We start from the raw sequence: 25,734 nt of genomic DNA, 5'->3' as shown, positions 1-25,734 counted from the left end.
CTCCCTAGTGAAGTCAGACGTAGCTCTTTATTCGGTGGAGCCACTGTAGCCATTCTGCAGGATGGCTCATATCGAAGTCCGGTGGCGGCCGACTATGACTGATAGCCATCCTCGGATCCTCGGATCGCTTTCTCTTTTATTCCTTACATTTCTTGGGAAGATGCACAACAATGTGTGAGGACACTTGCTTTTGATTCCATATACCCAGATACATGCTGGCACACTGGGATGCTGCGATAGAGCGTTGTTATTTTCTATGCCAACGTTTGCCAACCTGGTCCCTCCGGGTGTTTTGAACTACATACCGTATTTTTCACCCTATAGGGTGCACCGGCCCATAGGGCGCACTTATTTTTTTTTGGGGGGGGGAATAAAGAAAAAATATATATCCCCCCCCCCCGAGCCCCAAAGAGCAAAGAAGCCATGACAGCGAGCGGGATGGAGCCCGCTAGCTGTCTTGGCTTCGTTTTTAGACTTGGGGCTGGGGGTCCGAGAGCGATGCTGAATGATGGATCCCGGAGCTTGCGGGGCTGGGGGCGGGGGAAGCCTGAGCTTCCCCCGACCCCAGCCCCTAGAACGGGTCCTGCTGCCCGCAAGCCTTGCGAGCCCAGCGGGAACTCCCACCGGGCTCGCAAGGCTTGCAGACATCTGCCCGAAGCCCGGGGTGTGCTCCGGAGCGCCCTGTGCTTCGGGCTGCTGGCTGCTGCCCGCAAGCCTTGGGAACCCGGTGGGCACTCCTGCCGGGCTCCCAAGGCTTGCGGATAGCTTCCTGAAGCCTGGAGAGCGAGAGGGGTCGGTGCACACCGACGCCTCTCGCTCTCCAGGCTTCAGCAAAACCTACATTTGCCCCATAGGATGCACACACATTTCCCCTTCATTTTTGGAAGGGAAAAAGTGCGTCCTATAGGGCGAAAAATACGGTAGTTCTGAGGATGAAGGGAGTTCTAATCCAAGGCATCTAGAGGGCAGCAGGTTGGGGAAAGTTGCTCTATGCCACAAAATACTAAGTCTGGTTGTTGTTGTTGTTGTTGTTGTTAATTGTCAGTCACTTTGAGGATCTTCTACGTGTCCTTGTTTGCGTCCCATTCCCTGTGCGCCATTCCTTGGGTAGCTGGACACATCAGTTCCAGGAATCTTCGTAAAATGCGGTAGCTGAGGTTGGTACTACAACAACTTCCCTGTGTCTGCAGTTTTGCTTTTTATCAATGGAATGCAGAGGGGGAGGAGGTTTGAGGAGGAAGAAGCTGCTTGCTGTGGCTTTGTGGGAGAAGAGGGATGGGGGAGAAATCTCATTACCTTGAAATTGTGCTGGGAAACACAGAAAGCCAACACAGATCTTTTAAAACAGGCATGTATTAGGACTTCCGGGTCGGCGCCATCGCCGAATGGCGGACTCCCTCCGAGCTCCGGAGGGAGTTGGCTGGGTAGGGGTCGGGTCCTGCCGTGCCGGCGACGCGGGGACCCTCAAAAACCATGGGTGGAGATGCCCATGGACTTGGTGACTCGGCGGGCACCGTTTGCGCCCCCCCGACCCGCGAAGGAGCCTTTTTAAAGGCTGCGGAGCGGGTGACGGGGGGGGTGTGGTGCTGTGAGTCCAATGCTTCCCCTGCCCAGCGAAGCCGCATGCCATTCGGCGGAGAGCAACGACTTCTTCTTTGAAAATTTCGGATTTGGACTAAAAGGAACAACCCGTGAGTAAATTGATTGGACTTAAAAGGGAAATTTGAGCTTTGAATTTGGAGCGAGCGGGGGGAGTGCAAAAAGGAAGTCCGCCCCCCCCTGTTGTAGATGGCTTAACGCAAGGATTTGACAACTAAGATCGAGAGATGAACTTGTTTACCTGAAAAAAAATTTTAACTTCACGAAGGGAAATTACAATAATTGTGCTGGAGGAGAAGACTGATTTGTGGGAACTAAAATGCAACCCCCCCCCCCGGGAACTGGGAACGATCCGCTATGAGAGACTGGTGAAGAGACACAGAAACTTTGACAGCTGTCAAAGTAGCTGTCAAAGCAGGAAAATAAAAGAGAACTTTGTTACGATGGCTTTGCTGGTTAGATTTGTTACAATTTGGACATAAATTATTGGAAATAAAGGCAACAAGTTATTTGACTTTTGGGTCTGATTTTGAAAGAAATTAAGTTACCATATTCCCTCTAGAGGGAGGCTGGGACACTGCAACAGTAGCAGCAAGTGGAAAAATACTATGAATTTGAGCAGGATCTGTTATCTCTTGGGAAAGCTGCAAAAACGAAGCATTATTTTGTCTACAGAGGTTTCTATACTAAAGGAGACAATGGATTTATCTATTGAAGAAAGGAAGGGACTTGATGCAAGTTATGTTCCTGAATAACAAAAGCCTCTGTGGAGAACAAGAAGTTTCTGAATTAGAAGGTTTCTGCAGCAGAACAGGAAAAAGCAACCTGAGGAATAAGAGCTGGACCAAATTTGAAGCCGGAGTATTTGGAACATCCAGACTTTAAAAGGACCAAGAAATAGAATTTAAGTTAGACTCTTAAACATAGAGGTCTGGATGGAAGAACAATGACTTTTTCTGAGAGTTTTTTCGAGATTGGACTTTCTGAAATTAAAAGCTATCAAAAGACGGCAAAGTGGAGTTGAGATATAGACGTGGATACACCAGGCTGGCAGTAGACAATGGATGAACTTTGGGGATTGGAACCGGGGAATGGGGGGGGGGAGATTTGGAATCTAAAGGCTGTAAAATTATATATTATTTCTTTCTTTTCTTTTTTCATGTTTGTTGTTTGAAAATAGGGGAATTCGTGGAAGGGAAATGGGGTCGATCTTAGGGAATTATATAAAATATAAGGAGAAATGGTTCATTAAGATAAATAAGATAAATTAATTTGGAATAAATGGGTTATTTAAAATTACAAATAAGGTTTTAAAATTTGGGGTAAGAATCTGTGGAATCAATTTAAGGGAAATGGAATACAAGAGGGGGAGGGGGGGGAAGTCCGGGAAAGATGCCACTGAAACCAAGTGTAAATCATATTTGTTTTTTCTTTCTTTCTTGCTATCTTTCCTTTTTATTCTGGAAAATTTTTAATAAATATTATTAAAAAAATAAAAATAAAACAGGCATGTATTCAGATGTGTGGTGCATCTGTTCCACTAAGACATGCATGATGGACACATCTGGAGTTTCCATAGTCGCAACTAGCCTGCAGGTGTGTTTGTTTAATTTTTGAATGCAACCAAGAGGGGAACCACAAGTTCACTTCTGAATTGCTTGATTTTTTTTTTCTTGAATGAAAAGTTGCTACTTCATTGCTGCTTTACAGTGCATGCAGCCACACTCATTGGTATATTTTTAAATTATCCTGCCTTTGGCTTTCTTGTAAAGAGGCTGTGTTGTTGTTGTTAAATTCCTTTCCCACCCTTCCTTGCAAAGGAGCCCAGGATGGCAAACAGATTCACAATTTAAAAGTAGAGCAAAAGCACTGTCCTTTAAGGTTCATCGATGTTGGTTGGTGTCCCGTCTGTCTTGGAAGACGATGGAGGAGCATAGCTGTCAACCAGTGGCATAGCGTGGGGGGTGCAGGGGGGGCCGGCCGCACCGGGTGCAACATCTGGGGGTTAGGGTTAGGGGGCGCAAATCCACGGGTTAGGGGGTGCAAATTACTTGCCTTGCCCCGTGTGCTGACAACCCACGCTACGCCACTGCTGTCAACTTACAGATTTGAAAATAAGGGACCAGCAGCCTCTAAAATAAGGGATCAGCAGCCAAAATAAGGGATTTTGCTTAGCTTATACATAAATTCTGCACTGATGGAGCCATGCTGCTTTTGCAGTTATGAAAGAGTTATGAAAGGGATGCAGAGGGGGAAATCACTACATTAAGATGCTGCACTGGTTGGAGGGTATGCTAAGCAGCATGTTGGGGCTGCCGTCATCCTGGCGCGAGGAGTTCCATCGGCCCTTCCCTACCGAGAGAGAGGGAGGGAGGGAGAGAGACTCTCACCCATGCCGCCCGTGAGACCGGCATGAGGCGGTTGCGGCGCTGCTGCGGCCGCTGAAGCACCACCCTTCTGCGTCCCTCCCCATCCCCTCCTCTTCCTCCTCCCTCAGGCTGCCTCCTCAGCCGCTGCTGCCACCTCCGGCTTCCTCTGGCAGCGCTGCAGAAGTCTCACAGGAGATGGGCTGCCTGCCCACCCGCTGCCACCCGTCTCCTCACGACGCGCCCCTGAGGGGGAAACGGGAGAGACGGAGACGCGGCAGCTCATGTGCACACTCTCTGGAGGTGGAGGACCCCGGGCCGCTGCTTCCCTCCTGAGCCGGGAGAGCATGGATCCTGGGAAATTTAAGGGACATCATCAATAAGGGACAGTAGCGGGACACGGCGCTGGGATAAGGGAGTTTCCTGCCAAATAAGGGATAGTTGACAGCTAGGTGGAGGAGTGTGCCTTTGGGAGTGATGTCAAATCGTTGGAAGGTTGCAGCGCCTGCTGTGGCTGTAGAGACCAATGCAGACGAGACATGTTTTGTTGCAGCTGGGGTGGATGAAGGAATCTGATTGTGCTGCTGTATCTCCCTCTGTACTCCTCCCTGCTGTCATTCCTGCTTTGGTCACTGCTATGGATTCATGACCTCACCATAGCTGTCAACTTACAGATTTGAAAATAAGGGACCAGCAGCCTTGAAAATAAGGGACCAGCAGCCAGAATAAGGGACCTGCAGCCTCACCTGTTCCAGGCACTCCAGTCTTCCTGTCCTCCTGCAGTCTGGTCAAACTCATGCTGGTAGCTTCGAGAACACTGTCCAACCAACTTTGTAACCAGAGGTTCAACTGAATAGAATCTGAATCACATGCACCACAAGGCCTATGCAGCCTCAACTTAAGACGGCTCCCCGGCCTGGCTTTGCACTGCAAAGTTTGCAGCAGCACATGCAACAAAATGGCGTCCAGCATTCAAAAAACCCCTCAGCTTGCATTAACTAGCCGCACACAAGGCATGCAAGCTCCACCCCCCAGTTGTTCTTAGACTTCTTATTGGATGAGCAACATAGCCAAGCAACACAGTTGGAGCCTCCCTCCTCCCTGGCCGGCAGGGAGGGAGGGAGAAGAGCTGCTTCCTTTGAAATTTAAGGGACATTATTTAAGGGACATTTAAGGGACATCCATCAATAAGGGACAGCAGCGGGACATGGCGCTGGAATAAGGGACTGTCCCTTCAAATAAGGGACACTTGACAGCTATGGACCTGACTGTCTCCAAGCACTGGTCATCTGGAAGGGATGCCCACATGGCAGAGTGGATGTTTGCAAACGTGACATGAAGGCTGGCAATGTCTTTGTAATGCAGTTAGTTTGCCAAGGAGCCTGGTGCCTGAAGCCTGCTCCTTGGGGATCCTGCCACTTTCCATTTTGTGGACATGACCAAGCCAGCGTAGACATTGTTGAGACAGGAACGCAATCATGCTGGGAATTAGGAGAACACAATCATTTGAAACTCTGTCCTGCCACATGACACCCAAAATTTTCCTGATGGAGCGCATCAGGCATCGATCCTGCAGGGCCAGATTAATCATTGTGCCAACTCCTAGACAGAGCGTTCTCTCAGTCAAGTTGGGGTCCTTGTGTGATCTAATTATCTGGAGTTTCCAGTGCAGCAACAATCCCTATCTTATTCCTAGCCCAGAAATTTAAGATTTCTGCAAGGTGTCAGACTGGTGATCAAAGAAGTTGTCATATCCTGCCATTTATTTTCTTACACCATCACCAAGATTCATTCATTTGTCTCTGTTCTCCACTAAACCATTTTTTTAGTGCTCTAGTAATTTTTCACTACAACTTCCTCCTCCTTTTGAACTTTCTGTGATTGTTTCTGGTCCTGTGGAAGCTTGTATAATACGTCCAAACAAAGTGAGAGCAACCATATGATCAGAATTCTGCCAGTAGTATTACTACGTCTGAGGGAGATTCCATTTAAACAGGTTACTGTAACATTTATAGATACTGCATTACATACCCAAAGGCTGTTTACCCTGTTTACGCTGCAAATATCTGAATGTATCCACACTTTGGCTATTTTATTTCCCCCTTCTATTAATCAAGGGGAAAATCCACCTTCTCACCCTTTAAATCCCTCCCCTGCCCCAATAGCTTGTTCTTCCTGTTCTGCCATGGCTATGTGTGCTTGTGTGTGAAACGTAATGTCCATACATTTTGCACAGATGGTCCTATTTACAACTATTTCCAAGGTGCTCTGTGGTTTTCTATGTAGAGGCTGGATCAGAGATGTCTCCTCCTGCCTGGCCATGCTTTGCCCTGTGGTGAGATGTGCCTCAGTGGGCTGCTAGTTCTCTCTGTGGCAGGGTGCTTTGCTGCCAGTGAGGGTATAGCCATCAGGCTGAGCTTCTCTGTTGTGTGCCACAAATATATATTTTTATTACTGAAACCGTTGTTTGTGCCAAAACTGAGGTTTGGGCTAGGGGAGCATACTTTGGGGTAGTATCAGGAATGGCAGTTCATCTCCTGAGTCCTCTTTTTCTTTACCTTCAGGCAGTTGCAAACTCAGATATATGATCTAATTGCCAGATGGCATCTTAAAGTTGGGCTGTGATCACCACAAGGGAATGTCTATTATTATTATTATTATTATTACTATTATTATTAATTATTTCCACTTCTGTACCACTTAATAGGGACGCGGGTGGCGCTGTGGGTTAAACCACAGAGCCTAGGACAGGCCGATCAGAAGGTCGGCGGTTCAAATCCCCGCAACAGGGTGAGCTCCCGTTGTTCGGTCCCAGCTCCTGCCAACCTAGCAGTTTGAAAGCACAAATGGCAAGTAGATAAATAGGTACCTCTCCAGAGGGAATGGTAAACGGCGTTTCCGTGTGCTGCTCTGGTTCGCTAGAAGCGGCTTAGTCATGCTGGCCACATGACCCGGAAGCTGTCTGTGGACAAACGCCGGCAACCCCAGAGTCGGTCACGACTGGACCTAATGGTCAGGGGTCCCTTTACCTTTATACCACTTAATATTTTAAAGAACAAATCTCAAAGCTCTTTACAACACATTAAAGCATCAAATAAAACAATCCAGGATAAACCTAATTCTGGCTTCAAGGAAAATATTTCAGATCCTTCTCTTAGTGACAATTTCCTTTCCCCAGTCGCCAACCTAGCACCTAGAGATCTCCATGTGGTTGAAATTGGACTCACACCAATCGCAAAACATGCCCAGCTAATTTCAAGTACTGCCTGCAGGCCACTTGCCCCTTAACAGCCTTTGAGTTATTGATTCTGATTTCAGAATATCATTGAAAACACCAAGATAAATTTGGGAGAAAGGGGTGGGGGAACTTGGAGGCACAAAGCCAAAATCATTCATGTATGGACAAAAGGGCACAAAAGCATACATGATAAAGTCAGGTTTGTGCAACCCACAGAGGCACTGAACACCTTTGTGTGGGCGCATCTTTAAAGGTGCCACAAAAGTCTGTTTTGATTGCTAACACAGGCTATCGTAGCCAGCGGCACAGCTAGCCACTCAGGCACCAGGAGTGGCGAACATGTTGTGCACCCAGGGGCGGGTCGATCTGCCCCGGAGGCTAGCCCCCCATGGGAGCAGGTCAATCTGCCTGGGGGTGATCGGCGTGGTGGCGATTCACCCGGGGGAATTTTGTCACCCATCCCCTTAGGGATGACAACTGGGACGGACCGCCCCCCTTCCTACGTCCCTACACCACTAGGGATATTAGTAAACAAAGGTTACTAGTATCCATCCTGACCACACATCCTTGATAAATTACCATATCAGTCATTTGTGGCTAGATAGGAGTGGGAAATCCAAAAACCCTGTTCTTAGCTTGTCTTAAGTCATATTTGATGGGCTGGAGGGGAACTTCCCTCTGAGTGTGTGAGGACACACCTACTTTTCCAGCTAGCTCGCTGGATTCCATGCGTCGAGTGACTACACTTCATATTGAATGGGCCTCTATTCCACATAAAATATGACAAAGGCTTTCATTGGAAAAAAGGAAAAGGAAAAGTCTCACACCTCTGTGTATCCACTGTGTATGTGTGACTATCCTGTTAAAGGTAAAGGTAAAGGTACCCCTGCCCGTACGGGCCAGTCTTGCCAGACTCTAGGGTTGTGCGCCCATCTCACTCAAGAGGCCGAGGGCCAGCGCTGTCCGGAGACACTTCCGGGTCACGTGGCCAGCGTGACAAAGCTGCATCTGGCGAGCCAGCGCGGCACACGGAAACGCCGTTTACCTTCCCGCCAGTAAGCGGTCCCTATTTATCTACTTGCACCCGGGGGTGCTTTCAAACTGCTAGGTTGGCAGGCGCTGGGACCGAGCAATGGGAGCGCACCCCGCCGCAGGGATTCGAACCGCCGACCTTTCGATCGGCAAGCCCTAGGCGCTGAGGCTTTTACCCACAGTGCCACCTGCATCCTGTTGCTAATACCTAAATACCTACATAGGGTTCATCCACAGTTACCTCCAATCCATGTTTCTAGGCACAGGTCTGTGTTTCCCTGGTTAGTCCGAGTGCTTCCCCACCCTCTACCTCCTCTATTTTCCCTGTAAAAAAACCACTCTTTACCGCTGAATCGGAGAAAATGACCATCTGCGGAAAACCCGGATTGCTGTTTGCACCAATTCAGAGATAAAGATCGGGTTTTCCTGAGGAAAGCAGGGGGTGGAGGAAGTGCTCAGACATGGACCAGGAAAGCACTTTCTGAAATGCCTAGAAAGTGCATATCATGCATACATATTATGGAACATACAAAACCATAATGAAATAAAATATCTGAAAAATACATTGCTATTTCTCTAAACGTGCCCGAGAGCAGACCCTCTAAGTATCCCTATTTTTCAGGGACAGTCCTGGATTTACAGAAGCTGCCCCGGTTTCTGATACGATCCCAGAATGTCCTGCTTTTCCTTAGAACGTCCCTATTTTCATCAGAGAAAGGTTGGAGGGTATGGACCTGTACCTAAAAAGTGCAGGGCAAAAAGTGTGGAGAAGTCCAAACAGTACATATTGTAGAATATACTGAACAGCAATAAAATTAATGCCCTGAAAAATACACTGCTCCTCTCTGAATGTATCAGAGAGTGGAAACTGGATGTTGCCAGATCTTATACCACACTATAATCTCTTCCTCTCACCACCAAAATCTGAAATAGTCCTCTTATCTATTCCCATTGAAAGCTTCTCTTCATAGACATCTGGAGGCAATTCTTAATCACCACTGGCACTAGGCTTTTGCAATGCTGCCATACAGGACTACTAACCCAGTTTGTAATCTTGGCACATGCACCCTTAACCCCAGGTTTACTGGGAAAGTGGAGAATGTGGACCTAAAGGCACTTACAGGGAGCAGTTTGTAATTGCTCGTGCTGAAGTACATTCAGTACTTTTCTCTTCAGGTGAAGCGAGCCTTTTTTTTGTCTGATCATTCACAAGGAAGTTCAGGTCACACCCACACTATGCGTCACAGTTTTACTCCAAGCAGACTGACTGAAGTGAGCGCCGCAACCCCAGTTGTCCGCGACTGGACCTAACCTTTACCCTTACCTTAGGTCCATTAATTTCAATGGGGCGACTCTTGAGTAGAACACAATAGGCTACAACCCCATACATTTAAAGCATGCTGAATTTTGGCCTTGCAGAGGGCGCCACTGAAATTTGAAAGACCAAAGCCCGCTTCTGCACCAGGTGCAATGTTTTTTCAAATTTGGGTCACCACCCATCATCCATAGCCAATGGTCAAGGATGATGGGAGTGGCAATGTTTATGTCAGCATGTCTCGAGAGACAACGGAGTGCCCCTCCGGGGGTGAAGTCTAACTACTGCGTTAATAGCACCAAAGTGACTTCACCGGGGAGCAAGCCTGGGCAGCGGGTATTGTTGTAAACAAAAACTGCCCTTTTCCCTTATGGGGTATCCAAGAGCCCATATAGAGTCCTTACATAGGTTCCCTATTGGTAGGAGAGAATGACAGAGGCCAACCAGAGAATACTGAGAAGCAAAGCAGCTAGTAAAGCTTGATCTTTATTGAACTGTTGCAACAGGGTGCTCCCCTCACCCGAAAAATGGCGTGCAAGGCCTTATAAAGACTTTTGAAATTCCCACCCTGTAGATCAAGACCACCCCCCAGAAACATCATACATACATCACAGAAGGGGTGTAACCTAAGACCACCCCTCAGATACATCATACCTACATCACAGAAAAGGCGGTCTTAAAACAGAAATTTGAATGTTGTTTTTCTCCTGTCTGGCAGGTTACTTGATTGGATTGCCTGGGTAGCCTGGCCAGTCTTTTGTAATGATAAATATTTAGTTTCTGGGCTCACACCCTATTCAAACACAGACATACCCTTAAGACAGGATTTGTGAAGGAAAAGACAATGGGGAGGCTTTTCCATTTTCCTTTGACCTTGCAGAGAAAACATTTGGACAGTTTGGGAATCAAAATGGTTCCAGGTCGGTCTTCCTGTGCTGATCTATGTATGTGCTTGGTTGGTACACTTGTGAACATTTAACATATATCTAAGGTAAAGGTAAAGGTACCCCTGCCCGTACGGGCCAGTCTTGACAGACTCTGGGGTTGTGCGCCCATCTCACTTAAGAGGCCAGGGGCCAGCGCTGTCCGGAGACATTTCCGGGTCACGTGGCCAGCGTGGCCAGAGCCGCACACGGAAACGCCGTTTACCTTCCCGCTGGTAAGCGGTCCCTATTTATCTACTTGCACCCGGAGGTGCTTTCGAACTGCTAGGTTGGCAGGCGCTGGGACCGAGCAGCGGGAGCGCACCCCGCCGCAGGGATTCGAACCGCCGACCTTTCGATCGGCAAGTCCTAGGCGCTGAGGCTTTAACCCACAGCGCCACCTGCGTCCCTTCAACATATATCTAAGACCTCAAAATTCCTATCACAGTATGGAAGTCCTGGGCCTCCCAGACAAGACCTCCCCCCACCCCAGCCTCGCTGATGCGTTCCAGAGGAAAGCAGAGCAACACATTGGGCACCAGCTGGGCTGCAGGAGTTGCTGGAAGGAGGCATACGGGTCCAACAACAGCAGAGGGCCTTTTCCTGTCTCTGCTCTTCCCATAGCGATTGAGTTGGCCACTGTGAGCCGGAGGAGGATGGTGGTGTCGGCAGCGATAAATAGATGAGAACCTGATGCCCCAGGGTTCTTCTCACGCTGCCAGTCTCCAGCCCCTCCTAATATGGGCAACTAGCCAAACCAACTGGATCACGGAAAGTTGCTGCCGTTTCTCGCAGCATTGCGCAAGAGGAAGCTGCATGGTTTGCACGCTGGGCAAGGCACTGATTCATTGTGACAGGAAAGTACAGCTGTTCGATTTATTTCTGAGATTAAATTCCTTTTTGAACTTTTTTTAAAAAATAGGATGAAGTAGCATGGCTGCAGGCAAGCAAAATCCCAGTCAGGTGGAGTAACACGCTTCTCCTCCCCCTGACATTGCATGCCAGGGAAAATAAACTAGCCCGGCTTTTCCTTGTTGTTGTTGTTTAGTCGTTTAGTCGTGTCCGACTCTTCGTGACCCCATGGACCAGAACATGCCAGGCACTCCTGTCTTCCACTGCCTCCCGCAGTGGGAAAACCATAGCTATTGGGAAAACCATAGCTTTTACTATACGACATTGCATGTCATGCTTATACTATATGACATTGCATGCCAGGCAAAATAAACTAGCCCGGCTTTTCCTTACTCATGACTAACAGGAGCAAACAAAAAGGTACAACTCCCACCAAATGCACCCCACGCAAAAACTGAGGGGCACGGAGTTCACAGGTACAGCTAACCTTTTCCCTTTAATTCACTGACTCACACCCGTTAAAAAAGAAAAACCCCACTCTTTTTGTCCCTTCCGCAGCGCCATCCCTCCAGCGCGCGCGCGCGCACGCAGCGTCATGCATGTAAACGACTAGGGAGGCGCGGCCGCCGCCACTTCTCTCTGATTGGGTGCTCCCTCCCCAAGGCAGCCTCGCCATTGGTCGAGGGCACGCGGGCACACACCCCTCCCCTGCTTGAGGCGCCGCGGGTGAAGCCAAGCGAGGGAGGGGGGAGAAATGAGAAGGGCTGGCGTTGCCATAGCGGCGGTGGGGAAAAGGCAGCGGCGGAGGGAAGGGGACCCGGAAGAGCAAAGGATTGTGGGTAACCCATAAAATAAGCTTGGGCTAATTTGCATGGGCTGGGGGGGGGAGAGTTGGGGTTATTCAGAAGCAGAGAAGTGTGACTAATTCGTCCCCCAACCCCCAAGTTATGGGTTAGGAGGGTCTGGGTAATTTACCATTGTCTCACTTCCCTTCCTCCCGCAGTGGATTCTGGGTGGTTGGCCCCTGTGACGTAAAGGGTTATGGGTCCCCGCCTGGCCCTTGGGACTTTGCACGCAGTCCAAATTTTTCAAGCGTCTCTTGGGGGTGCACTTTCAACTTTTGACCTCTGCTATGGGTCTCTGGCTGGAAGCGAGGATGTGGGCAGCTTCAGCTTTCGCCTTCCCTTGCACTGCAGGCTGCAAGCGCTGCTTCTGTGTAACCACAGAGGAGTTGCATCATTGCACCTCGCTGCCTTTCTGTTTCTTTCAGCAAAAACACACAGCGCTGCCTGAAACGAAACGTGGTAACGAGGCCACTGTCGCAGCTCTTGCTAGATTTAGCTACAACCCATGTGTGTGGGCTGACCTTCCAGCTGAAGTTTTAGTGTACATCAAGGAGGAGGAGGAGGATGATGATTAATAATAATAATAATAATATATTATTTATTCCCCAGCCACTCTGGGTGGCTTCCAACACTAAAATACAATAACCTATTAAACATTAAAAGCTCCCCTAAACAGGGCTGCCTTTAAAGGTAAAGGTAAAGGTACCCCTGCCCGTACGGGCCAGTCTTGACAGACTCTGGGGTTGTGCGCCCATCTCACTTAAGAGGCCAGGGGCCAGCGCTGTCCGGAGACACTTCTGGGTCACGTGGCCAGCGTGACATCGCTGCTCTGGCCAGAGCCAGAGCCAGAGCCAGAGCCGCACACGGAAACGCCGTTTACCTTCCCGCTGGTAAGCGGTCCCTATTTATCTACTTGCACCCGGAGGTGCTTTCGAACTGCTAGGTTGGCAGGCGCTGGGACCGAGCAGCGGGAGCGCACCCCGCCGCAGGGATTCGAACCGCCGACCTTTCGATCGGCAAGCCCTAGGCGCTGAGGCTTTAACCCACAGCGCCACCTGCGTCCCAAAGACTGGCCTCGCGCTGTGTCTTCTAAAAGTTTGGTAGTTATTTATACCCCGTCCATCTGGCTGGGTTTCCCATGGGGTAACCTGTGGGTAGGGTTGCCAAGTTATTCACATGAACCTGCTGCCATGCCTTTTAACTTGCAGCCTGAAATCGTCATTTCCAGAATTATTTATCCATTCATTTCTCCCCAGGTTAGGAATTAGCACCTAGCCAGTTTAATTAGGGCAAGCCAAGCTTCTGCTTGAAGGTTCAGGAGCAAGGTTTATTAAAAAAGAAGTTGGCCGCCAAACTGGGGGTGCCAGCAGTGCCAGTAGCACATTTCTTCCTATCTGACTGGAGTTTTTGTCGACAAAGAAACAGGTGCCACTGCTCCAATTTCGCTTTGCCTTGTGGCAGTTTAGAGAAAACAGCCTTTAGGGTAGATTTCTGATTGTTGAATCTTGCCTTCTCCCTGACCTAAAACTGGATACAGTGGTGCCTCGCAAGATGAAATTAATCCGTTCCGTGAGGCTCTTCTCTTCGTATAGCGGTTTTTTCGTCTTGCGAAGCAAGCCCATTGACAGCTTAGCGGATTAGCACTATTAGCGGTTTAGCGGCTTTTAGCGGATCAGCTGATTAGCGGCTTAGGGAAAGGGGGGGAAACCCGCAGGAACTCGCAAGACATTTCGTCTTGCGAAGCAAGCCCATAGGGAAATTCGTTTTGCGAAGCGCCTCCAAAACGGAAAACCCTTTCGTCTAGCGGGTTTTCCGTCTTGCGAGGCGTTCGTCTTGCGGGGCACCACTGTACATGCTCCTGTGTTATACATGCACAGTCTTTGTAGTATGAAAATGTAACCATTGTCAATCTTCAGAGAAGTTCACCCAGTATGTTTGTGTGAGTTACTGTTCAGAGCATGCTTTCTGAGGTAAATTCAGAGTGGTCACTCATGGAGAGATGCAGTGGGCAGCCTCTGAGGACTAGTAATTCTGCCACATTTCTGCACTGAGAGTGATTGAACAATTTAATTGCGCTCATTACAGAGATACAGAAGATTACCCACGTCCTGCGAAGGCTGCTTGGAAGGAGGCAGGACCAGAATAGTGTCATGCAGAGGTGCATTAGGCAGCATCCTCTGCAGCCCTGTTTAGAAAAGTTTTTAATGACTGATGTTTTAATGTATTTTTAATTTTCTGTTGGAAGCCACCCAGAGTGGCTGGGGAAACCCAGCCAGCTGGGTGGGGTAGAAATAATAAATAGTTATTCTTACAGTCATACCTTGGGTTGAAGTAGCTTTGGGATGAATATTTTTGGTTGCGCTCCACGGCAACCCGGAAGTAACGGAGCGCGTTACTTCCGGGTTTCGTCGCATGCGCAGATGCTCAAAATGACGTCATGCACGGAAGCGGCAAAACGTGACCCGCGTACGCACAGTCGCGTGTTACGTTTGCTTCAGGATGCGTACAGGGCTCCGGAACGGATCCCGTTCGCATCCAGAGGTACCACTCTATTACTATTATTTATTTTATATTTTGGTTCCCAGTTGATGCAATAAATTAATATATTTTTCACAGCACAGAATGTTTCGGGCAGCAGTTACAGCAAATAGTTTAGGAATTGCTGTATTGGAGCAATTTTTATGCTCCAATGTGGTGCTTGGTCTAAACCGCTGAGCCTAGGGCTTGCCGATCGGAAGGTCAGTGGTTCGAATCCCTGCGATGGGGTGAGCTCCCGTTGTTTGGTCCCAGCTCCTGACCACCTAGCAGTTCAAAAGCATGTCAAAGTGCAAGTAGATAAATAGGTGCCGCTCCGGCGGGAAGGTAAACGGCGTTTCCATGTGCTGCTCTGGTTTCACCAGAAGTGGCTTATTCATGCTGGCCACATGACCTGGAAAAACTGTCTGCGGACAAACGTCGGCTCCCTTGGCCAGTAAAGCAAAATGAGCGCCGCAACCCCAGAGTCATTCACAACTGGACTTAACCATCAGGGGTCCTTTACCTTTACCTTTATGTTTATCTTGAAAGCTGCAATCTGTCAGTTACTGTCCTACGCTTTGGTCCGTATTAGAGCTTGTATTTATAGGAGGCATTATGTTAACTTCTCTAGCATGCTTGCGCTGCACAGGTAGTGAAAGAATCTGTCTTCTTGAATTCCTTTCTCTGCCTTACAGGTAAACCTCCACCATGAATTTTGAAGGTCTTGACCCAGCCCTCGCAGAGTATGTACCTGCTCTGCACCCTGCTCTGGATCCGCACCTCAATGCTAGCCTACTACAGAATGTGGAGCTGGATCCAGAAGGGGTGCCAATGGAGGGCATCCCTGTGCCTGACTCAGTGCATATCATGGAGGGCATGTACTCGGAGCTCCACACCGTTGTCTCTGAAGTGGGCGTTCCTGTCTCCTTCTCACACTTTGACCTACATGAAGAAATGCTCTGGGTTGGGAACCATGGGGTAAGGGATTCTCATTACATGTCAGTGATGATCAGAAGAGTTATACAGTATGCTGGATCATACATTGAGGATGGTTAGGATTAATGATACGATTGTTTAGAAACTCCTGTAAGCTGATTTCAGCTCCATTGAGGAAGGCTACACACACCTATAAGATTCTTCTTTTCTTGTAGGTTCCTGTTTAGAATGCCAAGGATTCTAGCTTTCTTTTTAAAATTAAGTGTATATCCTGTCCTCAAGGAGATCAGCACTATTAGGAAAGACACAAGTTATCCACCTATCTCTTTCAAACCATGGTAACGCTTAGTGTTATATTCAACAGAAATATGACTTGTTCAGCTGAGAAGGTAAACTGTGGTTGGGGGGGGGAGTAGATGAAGGAGTCAGAAGGTCTCATAAATATTAAAATGAGCTGGCTACATGCAGGATATGTTACAGGTCTGATCTGATGTGAGGGTGACTTGAGTTGCCTCCCTCTTTTTCAGGGTCATGCCACTTCTTTCTTCGGCCCAGCCCTGGAGCGTTACTCTTCCTTCCAGGTGCATAGTAGTGATGACATTCGACAGATCCAGAGCCTAGAGAATGGGGTACTCTTCCTGACCAAAAACAACCTCAAATATATGTCCAGAGGGGGACTTATAATCTTCGATTACCTGTAAGTGCCTTCTGCTGGGTGTGGTGGTTTGAGTGTTTTTGGAAAGCTGTGAGATAGTCATTCCGGTCCCTGCCCAGTCTATGGTCTCTGTGTAGAGTTTACTTGGAAGAATGCCAGTTATAGCCTTAGGAATATTATGAAAACTATCTATCTACAGTCACACATCTGGTGTGGGAAGCTGTGTGAGATGTGCACAATTTGCAGGCTTTAATTATTTGGTATATTCCAGGGCAAGCTTGAGAAGAGGGCTTTGATGTCATATCCTGTTGCTCCTCATGAAGCATGTGGACTTGCTTCAATGTAGCATTTCCTGCTTCCTTTATAAAATTTATTGCTTGAGGACTTCTAGAGGGGAAATTTGCATCAATATAGTTTAGCCACCTCCTTTTTCCTGGAATGGTCCCCCAAGGTTTCATGATGCAAGATTCTGATGTCACTTTGATTTACTTGGTGAGCTCACATGTAGGAATGACTGAATGGAAAATACTAGGTCAGCATTGGTTCTCACAGTTCCTCTTTCTCCTGCTCTAGCATGGATGAGAGTGAGGACATGCACAGTCTACTGCTGACTGATCCCAGAACCTTGCTTGTTGGGGGGCTCACCAGCCATGTGATGGAGATAGACCTCACTACAGTCCAAGAAACTCAAAAGGTAACACATGCTTGTCACATATCTGACCCTAATGCGTTGCATTGATTCTGATTACAGTGGTGCCTCGCAAGACAAAAAGAATCCGTTCCGCGAGTCTCTTCGTCTTGTGGTTTTTTCGTCTTGCGAAGCAACCCTATTAGCGGATTAGCGCTATTAGCGGCTAAGCGGCTATTAGCAGTTTAGCAGCTTAGAGAAAGGGGGGGGGGGAGCGAAAAAACTCGCAAGACGTTTTCGTCTTGCAAAGCAAGCCCATAGGGAAATTCGTCTTGCGAAGCGCCTCGAAAAACAGAAAACCCTTTCGTCTAGTGGGTTTTTCGTCTAGCGAGGCATTCGTCTTGCGGGGCACCACTGTACCCAGAACCAAAGATGTTGAGGTTTTGTCATGTTCAGCTTACACAAAGATGAACAGGAATCTCCACTGGATAACAAAATGACTGGTTTAATCTTAAACAAATTGCAACTCTGGAGCAGAACAGCAGGAGGAGATCTTGTTCCTTGTTGTGATCATGTATCCAAGTAGGCTTGGCTCCTGTTATCGCCAGTCCAAAATATTTTTGTCTCCCAACCTAAAGAGATGCTTTGGAGATATAATAATAATGTTTTTGTCACCAGAATTTTGATTTAACATAAAAGTAATGGGTTGAAGCCAAAAGCTTGAAAGTTCAAACAGAAAGTGAAATGTCAACATTCCTTTTTCTGACCTCATGAAAAGATATTAACTTTCCCATTTTTTTAATTCTTCAGGAAAAAAATGTTGCAACACATCTATAGGTTTCCCTAATAATATCATTTTTTAAAAGTGGTGCTTCTCAGCATAATGGTGTGTATGAAAGTAATGTAAGTTTTTTTCTGTAACAAAAATTGTAGAACCTTTCCATAGTATTATCTGGATGTACTGGATCAATAGATGGATAGAAAGATACGGACACATTTATTGATCTTGTTTGTATGTAGTGCTATAATAACAACAACATTTTGTTACTTATTCCTCACCCATCTGATTGGGTTGCCCCAGCAATTCTGGGCAACTTCCAACGTGATATAAAAACACAGTTGGACATCAAGCATTAAAAACTTCCCAATACAGGACTGCCTTCAGATGTCTTCGGAAAGTCGTGTAATTGTTTATTTCTTTGACATCTGATGAGAGAGTATTCCACAGGCTGGGTGCCACTACCAAGAAGGCCCTCTGTTTGGATCTCTGTAGCTTCACTGCTCACTGTGAGGGAACTGCTAGAAGGCCCTTAGAGCTGGACCTCATTTTTTTTATTGTATCCTTAATCTTATGATAGAAGAAGGCTGCATGCCATGTTTTATTTTTGCAAACAGATGTCCGTTCAAAGGCATTGCCACTGAATTATTTTTATTTTTCCTTATATTGTCATTCAGGTTGTTTTGTTTTTTAAGCAAACTTATTTCTTCCTTTGGTGCTGCGTGGGAAATAATAGCAATTCACCACTTGGCAGTTCTACCCTTTCCCCCTGAATCATGTAGCATCTGTATATTTATAGTGGTCTGCTTTGCCTCTGTCCAGATCTTAATCCCACTTTTTATATCTCTATTATAGTACACAGTGGAAGTGCCTGGAGTCACTATCATGAGACAGTCAAACCGTTTCTTCTTCTGTGGCCACACATCAGGAAAGGTAACACTGAGCATCTTATCATCACTGCCCCCCCCCCACAAATGTTTGAGAGCTACAGGCACTCCAGTAACACAGTGAGAGCTTGTGCCTTATGAAAATCAGTTCTTTTTCCCTTTAAAATTGAAGCAAGACATTCCAGTGCCAAACTTTCCACATATGTTGGTTTGACGGGGTGAATTTGGGCTTGGAGTATTTTTTAACATTTTTTTTAATGAGTAGGAATCTGTACGGGTTACACTTCACACAGAGTCTGATTGTTATATTTGAACTTGGGGAGCAGCTTTTATTCCGCAAGTAGGACTGACTGGTTTTTGCAGTTGACAAACCACATTCTGGCTTCAAACAACATGACAAGTCATACTATGGCTTACAGTGGTACCTCTGGATGCGAACGGGATCCGTTCCAGAGCCCCATTCGCATCCTGAAGGGAACACAACCCGCATGTGTGGGTCGTGATTCGCCTCTTCCGCGCATGCGCGTGATGTCATTTCGACCGTCTGCACATGCGCGAGCGGCAAAACCCGGAAGTAATGCGCTCCATTACTTCAACCCGAGGTATGACTGTACAGTGGTACCTCGGGTTAAGTACTTAATTCGTTCCGGAAATCCGTTCTTAACCTGAAACTGTTCTTAACCTGAAGCACCACTTTAGCTAATGGGGCCTCCTGCTGCCGCCGTGCCGCTGGAGCCCAATTTCTGCTCTTATCCTGAAGCAAAGTTCTTAACCTGAAGCACTATTTCTGGGTTAGCGGAGTGTGTAACCTGAAGCGTATGTAACCTGAAGCGTATGTAACCCGAGGTACCACTGTATTTGTGCCATGTGCAGCACCTGAGTTATGTACAAAGGAGGTCTCTGACTTTACAGGAGGAACACAGAGAGAAAAATGCCCAGTTAATTCACTCGACGCCATTCTATTCCATTGTTCTCTCGTGGTGCTTCTTTTAAATCAGATATATTAGGGTGTCTTCTGTTCCTTCCTTAGGTTTCCTTGCGTGATCTCCGCACTTTTGCTGTGGAGCATGAGTTTGATGCCTACTCCGGTAGTCTGTCAGATTTTGATGTCCACGGCAACCTGCTGGTGACCTGTGGCTTCTCCAGCCGAATGAATGGCCTAGCCTGCGATCGCTTCCTCAAGGTGTATGACCTGCGCATGCTGAGAGCCATCACACCTCTGCAGGTCCACATTGACCCTCTGTTTCTGAAGTTCATTCCTACGTACACATCTCGCCTTGCCATCATCTCCCAGACAGGTAGGTAGCTAGACCACAGAGGCCACATTGCCTCACCTTCTGCTTTGGATGTGCTGGGACTTCAGAGTCCTGTCCTGTTTGAATCTAGCCACCTTCAAGAGATGCCCACAGTGTGACGAATCGAGTCAAGCTCGGGACAGTTTGCATTAAGAGACCTGCAGAGAAACCACACATCTGATTTGCTCTTCCTTTCTTTTTTTTCTTTTCCCCCAATAATTTTTATTAAGTTTCATACAAATATAGCACATACTGTAAAACAAGTACAAAAATAAAAAACAAATAAAACTAGTAAAATGAATAAAAACAGAAAATATAACACATAAACAACACAGATTAGTTAATTAATTAAACTTCCAATCTCATAAACATATCATTTGACTTCCTCTAGTCCCTCCCATCTGAATTTCCTTGTATCTGAATGTAACAGTTTTCCAATATCATTATTCAAAAACAATATTCCAATTATAATCAGATTTCTTAACTTTTCTTAACATTCTAAATCTCATTTGTTTAACTACTAATTTAATCCTAAGCCTGTTTGGTACTTTCAAGTGACTTCTAATTTTTAACATTACAATATTTATTCAAATAGTCTTTAAATTTCTTCCAATCTTCTTGATATTCCTCTTCTTTCTGGTTGCGGATCCTTCCGGTAAGGTCAGCTAGCTCCATAAAGTCCATCATCTCCATCTGCCAATCTTCCACAGTTGGTAATTCTTGCGTTTTCCACTTTTTGGCTATTAAAATTCGTGATTTGCTCTTCCTTTCTAGGTCAGTGTCAGTTCTGCGAACCCACCGGATTGGCCAATCCGGCCGACATCTTCCACGTCAATACCGTGGGCCAGCTGATCATGAGCTTTGATGTGTCTGCCAGCAAACAAGCCATGGTTTTTGGAGACTCCGAGGGCTGTGTCCACCTGTGGACTGACTCGCCCGAGATCACCTTCAATGCCTACTCCCGGGAGACTGACTTCGCTTTGCCTTGCATTGTGGACACCTTACCCCACCTTGACTGGAACCAGGATCTCATGCCTCTGTCGCTTATACCTGTGCCGCTGACCACCGAGTCCCTGTTGTCAGATTGGCCGGTTTCTAACTCTGCCCCTGCTCCCAGGTAGTTCTTTAGAATAGGAAATCTGGAGAGAAGTACAGACCTTTAGGGTCTAGGGGTGGGGAACCTCAGAACTGGGGGCCAAATGAGGGCCTCTGTCTGGCCCTCAGTACTCTTTTTGTCTGGCTGTGATGTGTCCTTGAGCTCTAATAATGCCTCTTGCCTAGATGGGCAATAGAGAGGCGTGTGTGCAGAAACTAGCCTTCTGTACAAAGGTAAAATTCACATTTGTTTCTCTGCCCACTTTTACCGCTTGCCCCTCCCACCACCATCATGTGGACCCTGGAAGTTCTCAGGCTGCGAAAGGTTCCCCACCCCCACTTTCTTGGGTGGAGGTTTGAGAGTTCTTGGTGGCTTCCTTTCTTCTAATCTGCTCCTTGTTGATATCGGGCTGTAATTTTATTACAGTGGTGCCTCGCAAGACGAAATTAATCCGTTCCGTGAGGCTCTTCGTATAGCGGTTTTTTCGTCTTGCGAAGCAAGCCCATTGACAGCTTAGCAGATTAGCGCGTTTAGCGGTTTAGCGGCTTTTAGCGGATCAGCTGATAAGCGGCTTAGCGGATCAGCTGATAAGCGGCTTAGGGCTTAGGAAAAGGGAGGGGGGGAGGGAAAAAACCCCGCAGGAACTCGCAAGACATTTTCGTCTTGCGAAGCAAGCCCATAGGGAAATTCGTTTTGCGAAGCGCCTCCAAAACGGAAAACCCTTTCGTCTAGCGGGTTTTCCGTCTTGCGAGGCGTTCGTCTTGCGGGGCACCACTGTACCGTATTTTTCACTCCATAAGATGCACTTTTTCCCTCCTAAAAAGTAAGGGGAAATGTGTGTGCATCTTATGAAGCGAATGTAGGGGGGAGGCAGGCAGGCAGGAAAAGCCCCCAAGAGCCGCACACAAGCTCTGCGCGGCTCTTGGGGGCTTTTCCCCAGGAGGGAGAAGGGACTGACGCGGCCAGTCAGTCTCTTCTACCTCCTCGTAGAATAGCCCGCAGGAGCCATGCTCCTTAAAGGGTGCAAGGCTCCTGTGCGCTTTTGCGGGACGTGGGGAAATTGCTATAGCTGCGTGCAGCCTCTCCCGGCCGGAGAGGTTGTGCACAGCTAAAGAGGAAGCCAAGACAGCGAGCGGGATGGATCCTGCTCACTGTCTTGGTTTCTTTGCTCTTTAGGGCTGGAGGGGGGGGGGACCGGGCTTCCCCCAGCAGCCCCAAGAAGCTGCTCCTTGAGGCTGAGGGGGGAAATAATATTTTTTCCCTTGATTTCCCCCTCTAAAAACTAAGTGCGCCTTATGGAGCGAAAAATACGGTACTTTGTTCTTTTACATTACAGTGCTACCTTGATTCTCAAACATAATCTGTTCCGGGAGTCCGTTCGACTCCCAAAACCGTTCGAAAACCAAGGCACAGCTTCCGATTGGCTGCAGGAGCTTCCTGCACTCAGGCAGAAGCCATGTCGGATGTTCGGCTTCCAAAAAACATTCTCAAACTGGAACACTTCCTGGTTTGCAGCGTTTGGGAGCTGATTTGTTCGGCAACAAAGATGTTCAGGAACCAAGGTCCCACTGTATAGACGTTGCATGTTATTCTGTATTTGAAAAGGTAAAGGGACCCCTGACCATTAGGTCCAGTCACGGACAACTCTGGGGTTGCGGCACTCATGGCTCTGTGGTTTAGACCACAGCGCCACCCGCGTCCCACTTATTCTGTATTTACCCCTCTTTAAATATTCTTTTAATTCACTCTGGGTATCCTGGGAGGGACATAAGATTCCTTTCAGAGTCTGGTAACATTGCATCCAGTAATAGAGGTAGGGGATTTTTAATTCTTCCAGTATCTGGGCGCGGTCCCTGGGATCCCACAGCTCCCCAAATAAATGGCTGCATCTCTTTGGGAAGCTTGCCTCGCTGCTTTGGGGAGTTCACTGTCAAATGGGGTTGGAAGGCATTGTCTGAGCCACAGTTTGTTTTGTAGACGAGCCCCAGCGGTTGACCCAGAGATCCTTCGTGCCATGAAGAAAGTTGGCTTCATTGGATATGCTCCAAACCCCAGGAACAAGCTCCGAAACCAGGTAGCTAGTTGGCTGTCTGGCACTTTCATGCCTGTTGAACACCTTGAGAGTTATACTTCTTGGGTGATGGTTATTTGTTGTTTAGTCATTTAGTCGTGTCCGACTCTTCGTGACCCCATGGACCAGAGCACGCCAGGCACTCCTGTCTTCCACTGCCTCCCGCAGTTTGGTCAAACTCATGTTGGTAGCTTCGAGAACACTGTCCAACCATCTCGTCCTCTGTCGTCCCCTTCTCCTTATGCCCTCCATCTTTCTCAACATCAGGGTCTTTTCCAGGGAGTTTTCTCTTCTCACGAGGTGGCCAAAGTATTGGAGCCTCAGCTTCAGGATCTGTCCTTCCAGTGAGCACTCAGGGCTGATTTCCTTCAGAATGGAGAGGTTTGATCTGCTTGCAGTCCATGGGACTCTCAAGAGTCTCCTCCAGCACCATAATTTAAAAGCATCAATTTTTCGGTGATCAGCCTTCTTTCTGGTCCAGCTCTCACTTCCATACATCACTACTGGGAAAACCAGAGCTTTAACTATGTATTGTTAAATATCTTGTTTACTCCAGAACGGCTTGTGGTTTAGGGTGTGGCTGGGGAACTGATTTCTTCATCTGAATTCTGAATATGTTTCCTTTAGATTTGTAATGCCACAGAATATGCTGATTTTTTGATTTTTTTTAAGGAAGGTAGATCCTGCTGGTTATAGCTTAGCTTAAGAACCAGCACTTCCTGTAACCTCACATAACCTGAAATTTAAAATGCTGCTTTAGAAGTGTGCTACTTTAGAAGTGGATGCCAGCTAACACTTTGATTGCCTATCTGCTTCTGCCTCATAGGGTGAGAGGCAGCTCCATGTGTTGTGTTGTGTTGTGTTGTGTTGTGTTGTGTTGTGTTGTGTTGTGTTGTTGTGTGTCACTTACATGAAAGTGCATTTTGGAGCCAACATGGTGAGAAAAAGCCAGGTAGCAGCCTTAGGATCATAGAATTGTAGAGTTGGAAGCGATCCCAAGGATCATCTATTCCAGGCATCCCCAACCTTCAGCCCTCCAGATGTTTTGGACTACAGTTCCCATAATCCCTGGTCACTGGTCCTGTTAGCTAGGGGTCATGGGAGTTGTAAGCCAAAACATCTGGAGGGCCGCAAGTTGGGGGTGCCTGATCTAGTCCATGGGTAGGCAAACTAAGGCCCGGGGGCCGGATCCGGGCCTAATCGCCTTCTAAATCCGGACGGTCCGGGAATCAGCGTGTTTTTACATGAGTAGAATGTGTCCTTTTATTTAAAATGCATCTCTGGGTTATTTGTAGGGCCTGCCTGGTGTTTTTACATGAGCAGAATGTGTGCTTTTATTTAAAATACATTTCTGGGTTAATTGTGGGGCATAGGAATTTGTTCATTTCTTTTTTCCAAAATATAGTCTGCCCCCCCTTGCAAGGTCTGAGGGACAGTGGACCTCTGCTGGAAAAGTTTGCTGACCCCTGATCAGTTGAACCCCTTGCAATGCAGGAATATGCAGCTGCCCCATACAGGGATCGAACCTGCAACCTTGGCATTATTGGTACCACGCTCTAAGCAACTGAGCTATCCAGGCTCCTTTGTGTTTTAGGTTCAAACAGGGTACATGCGGTATTTTTCACATGCTCCTACATCTCTTCTGATATCTGAGGGTAGCTCATTCTGATATTAGAAAGTCCAAAATTGGAAAGGTTACAGTGCAGAAGCTCTGTGGATTGGCATCCCACTGTCTTTTTCAGATTCCCTATCGACTGAAAGAGCTGGACAACGAGTTTGATAATTTCAGCCAGGTCCCTGAATCCCCCATTGGACGGGAAGAGGAACCGCATATCTACATGGTGGCAAAGAAATACAGGAAGGTCTGTGTTTAAACACTTGCCAGGGTGTTGGATATTTTGCAGAGGAAGGTATGAACGAATGTATATTTGATATATAATGGAAGGAATTCAGCATTGTACTACGTCGATCTTTTCGTCAGGGCAAGCATTTCAGCTTACAGACAGAACAATTCCCCCTCTTCTTCCCCTGCATTCTGTTCCAGGGGTTCTCCCGACCCCATTGAGCTAATTTTATGGGGCACATGAGGTGAGTGGGGGGGAAACCCTGTTGTACAAGTAGAAGTCTTTCTGGTGGTCTTCTGCTGATGGGACTTCTTAGTTGAAGCCTGCCCCATATCTACAGAGGGAGATGCAAAGCATTTTCAGGAAGAAAAGTGACTAGGAAGAAGAACAAGAGTTTGGATTTGGAATCCCGCTTTATCACTACCCTAAGGAGTCTCAAAGCGGCTCACATTCCCCTTTCCCTTCCTCCCCCACAACAAACACTCTGTGAGGTGAGTGAGGCTGAGAGACTTCAGAGAAGTGTGACTGGCCCAAGGTCACCCAGCAGCTGCATGTGGAGGAGCGGAGACGTGAACCCGGTTCCCCAGATTACAAGACTACCACTCTTAACCACTACACCACACTGGCTTTCTAGGGGCACCAGAAGGCAGCACAAAGGGCCATGCACTTTGAAGCCAGCCTTATAAATTCCCATTCTGTCCCAGCATAAATGAAAGCTTGCCAGACCAGGGTGGGTAGAAGTCTTGCGCACAGCCTGAACCTTGCGAGGCAGATTGCCTCATGTTGCCATCTGTGAAGCAAGAAAAGCGAATGGGGACTTTTGCGTTACCTCCATTCGTGGGTTTGAGTCACATGAG

At 47.5% G+C, this 25,734-nt stretch overlaps 1 protein-coding gene and 1 long non-coding RNA gene across 4 annotated transcripts in view; both read left to right on the top strand.

The window, feature by feature from the left end:
* Positions 1-9,668: 9,668 nt before the first annotated feature.
* On the top strand, positions 9,669-11,382 carry LOC307210516. The gene is made up of 2 exons (XR_013836048.1): positions 9,669-10,541; positions 10,901-11,382. It is a non-coding gene; the product is annotated as an uncharacterized lncRNA (long non-coding RNA).
* Positions 11,383-12,051: 669 nt separating this feature from the next.
* The window catches only part of PAN2 (poly(A) specific ribonuclease subunit PAN2), a 38,538-nt gene continuing 24,855 nt past the window's right edge, over positions 12,052-25,734 (top strand). The window contains exons 1-9 of one of the 3 annotated variants that reach the window (XM_079966344.1): positions 12,052-12,160; positions 15,383-15,665; positions 16,151-16,320; positions 16,852-16,972; positions 18,540-18,617; positions 19,602-19,869; positions 20,641-20,983; positions 22,940-23,036; positions 24,776-24,895. In XM_079966344.1, the coding sequence (XP_079822470.1) occupies positions 15,396-15,665; positions 16,151-16,320; positions 16,852-16,972; positions 18,540-18,617; positions 19,602-19,869; positions 20,641-20,983; positions 22,940-23,036; positions 24,776-24,895 (1,467 nt within the window). In that variant the 5' untranslated portion in view covers positions 12,052-12,160; positions 15,383-15,395. Of the gene's footprint in view, positions 12,165-12,191; positions 12,292-15,382; positions 15,666-16,150; positions 16,321-16,851; positions 16,973-18,539; positions 18,618-19,601; positions 19,870-20,640; positions 20,984-22,939; positions 23,037-24,775; positions 24,896-25,734 lie in introns of those variants that run through there. The other 2 variants (XM_079966345.1, XM_079966346.1) reach the window with 2 other exon arrangements.

Source organism: Podarcis cretensis (assembly GCF_951804945.1).
Source record: "Podarcis cretensis genome assembly, chromosome: 2".
Classification (NCBI taxonomy): domain Eukaryota; kingdom Metazoa; phylum Chordata; class Lepidosauria; order Squamata; family Lacertidae; genus Podarcis; species Podarcis cretensis.
This window is presented reverse-complemented; position numbering and strand designations above follow the sequence as displayed.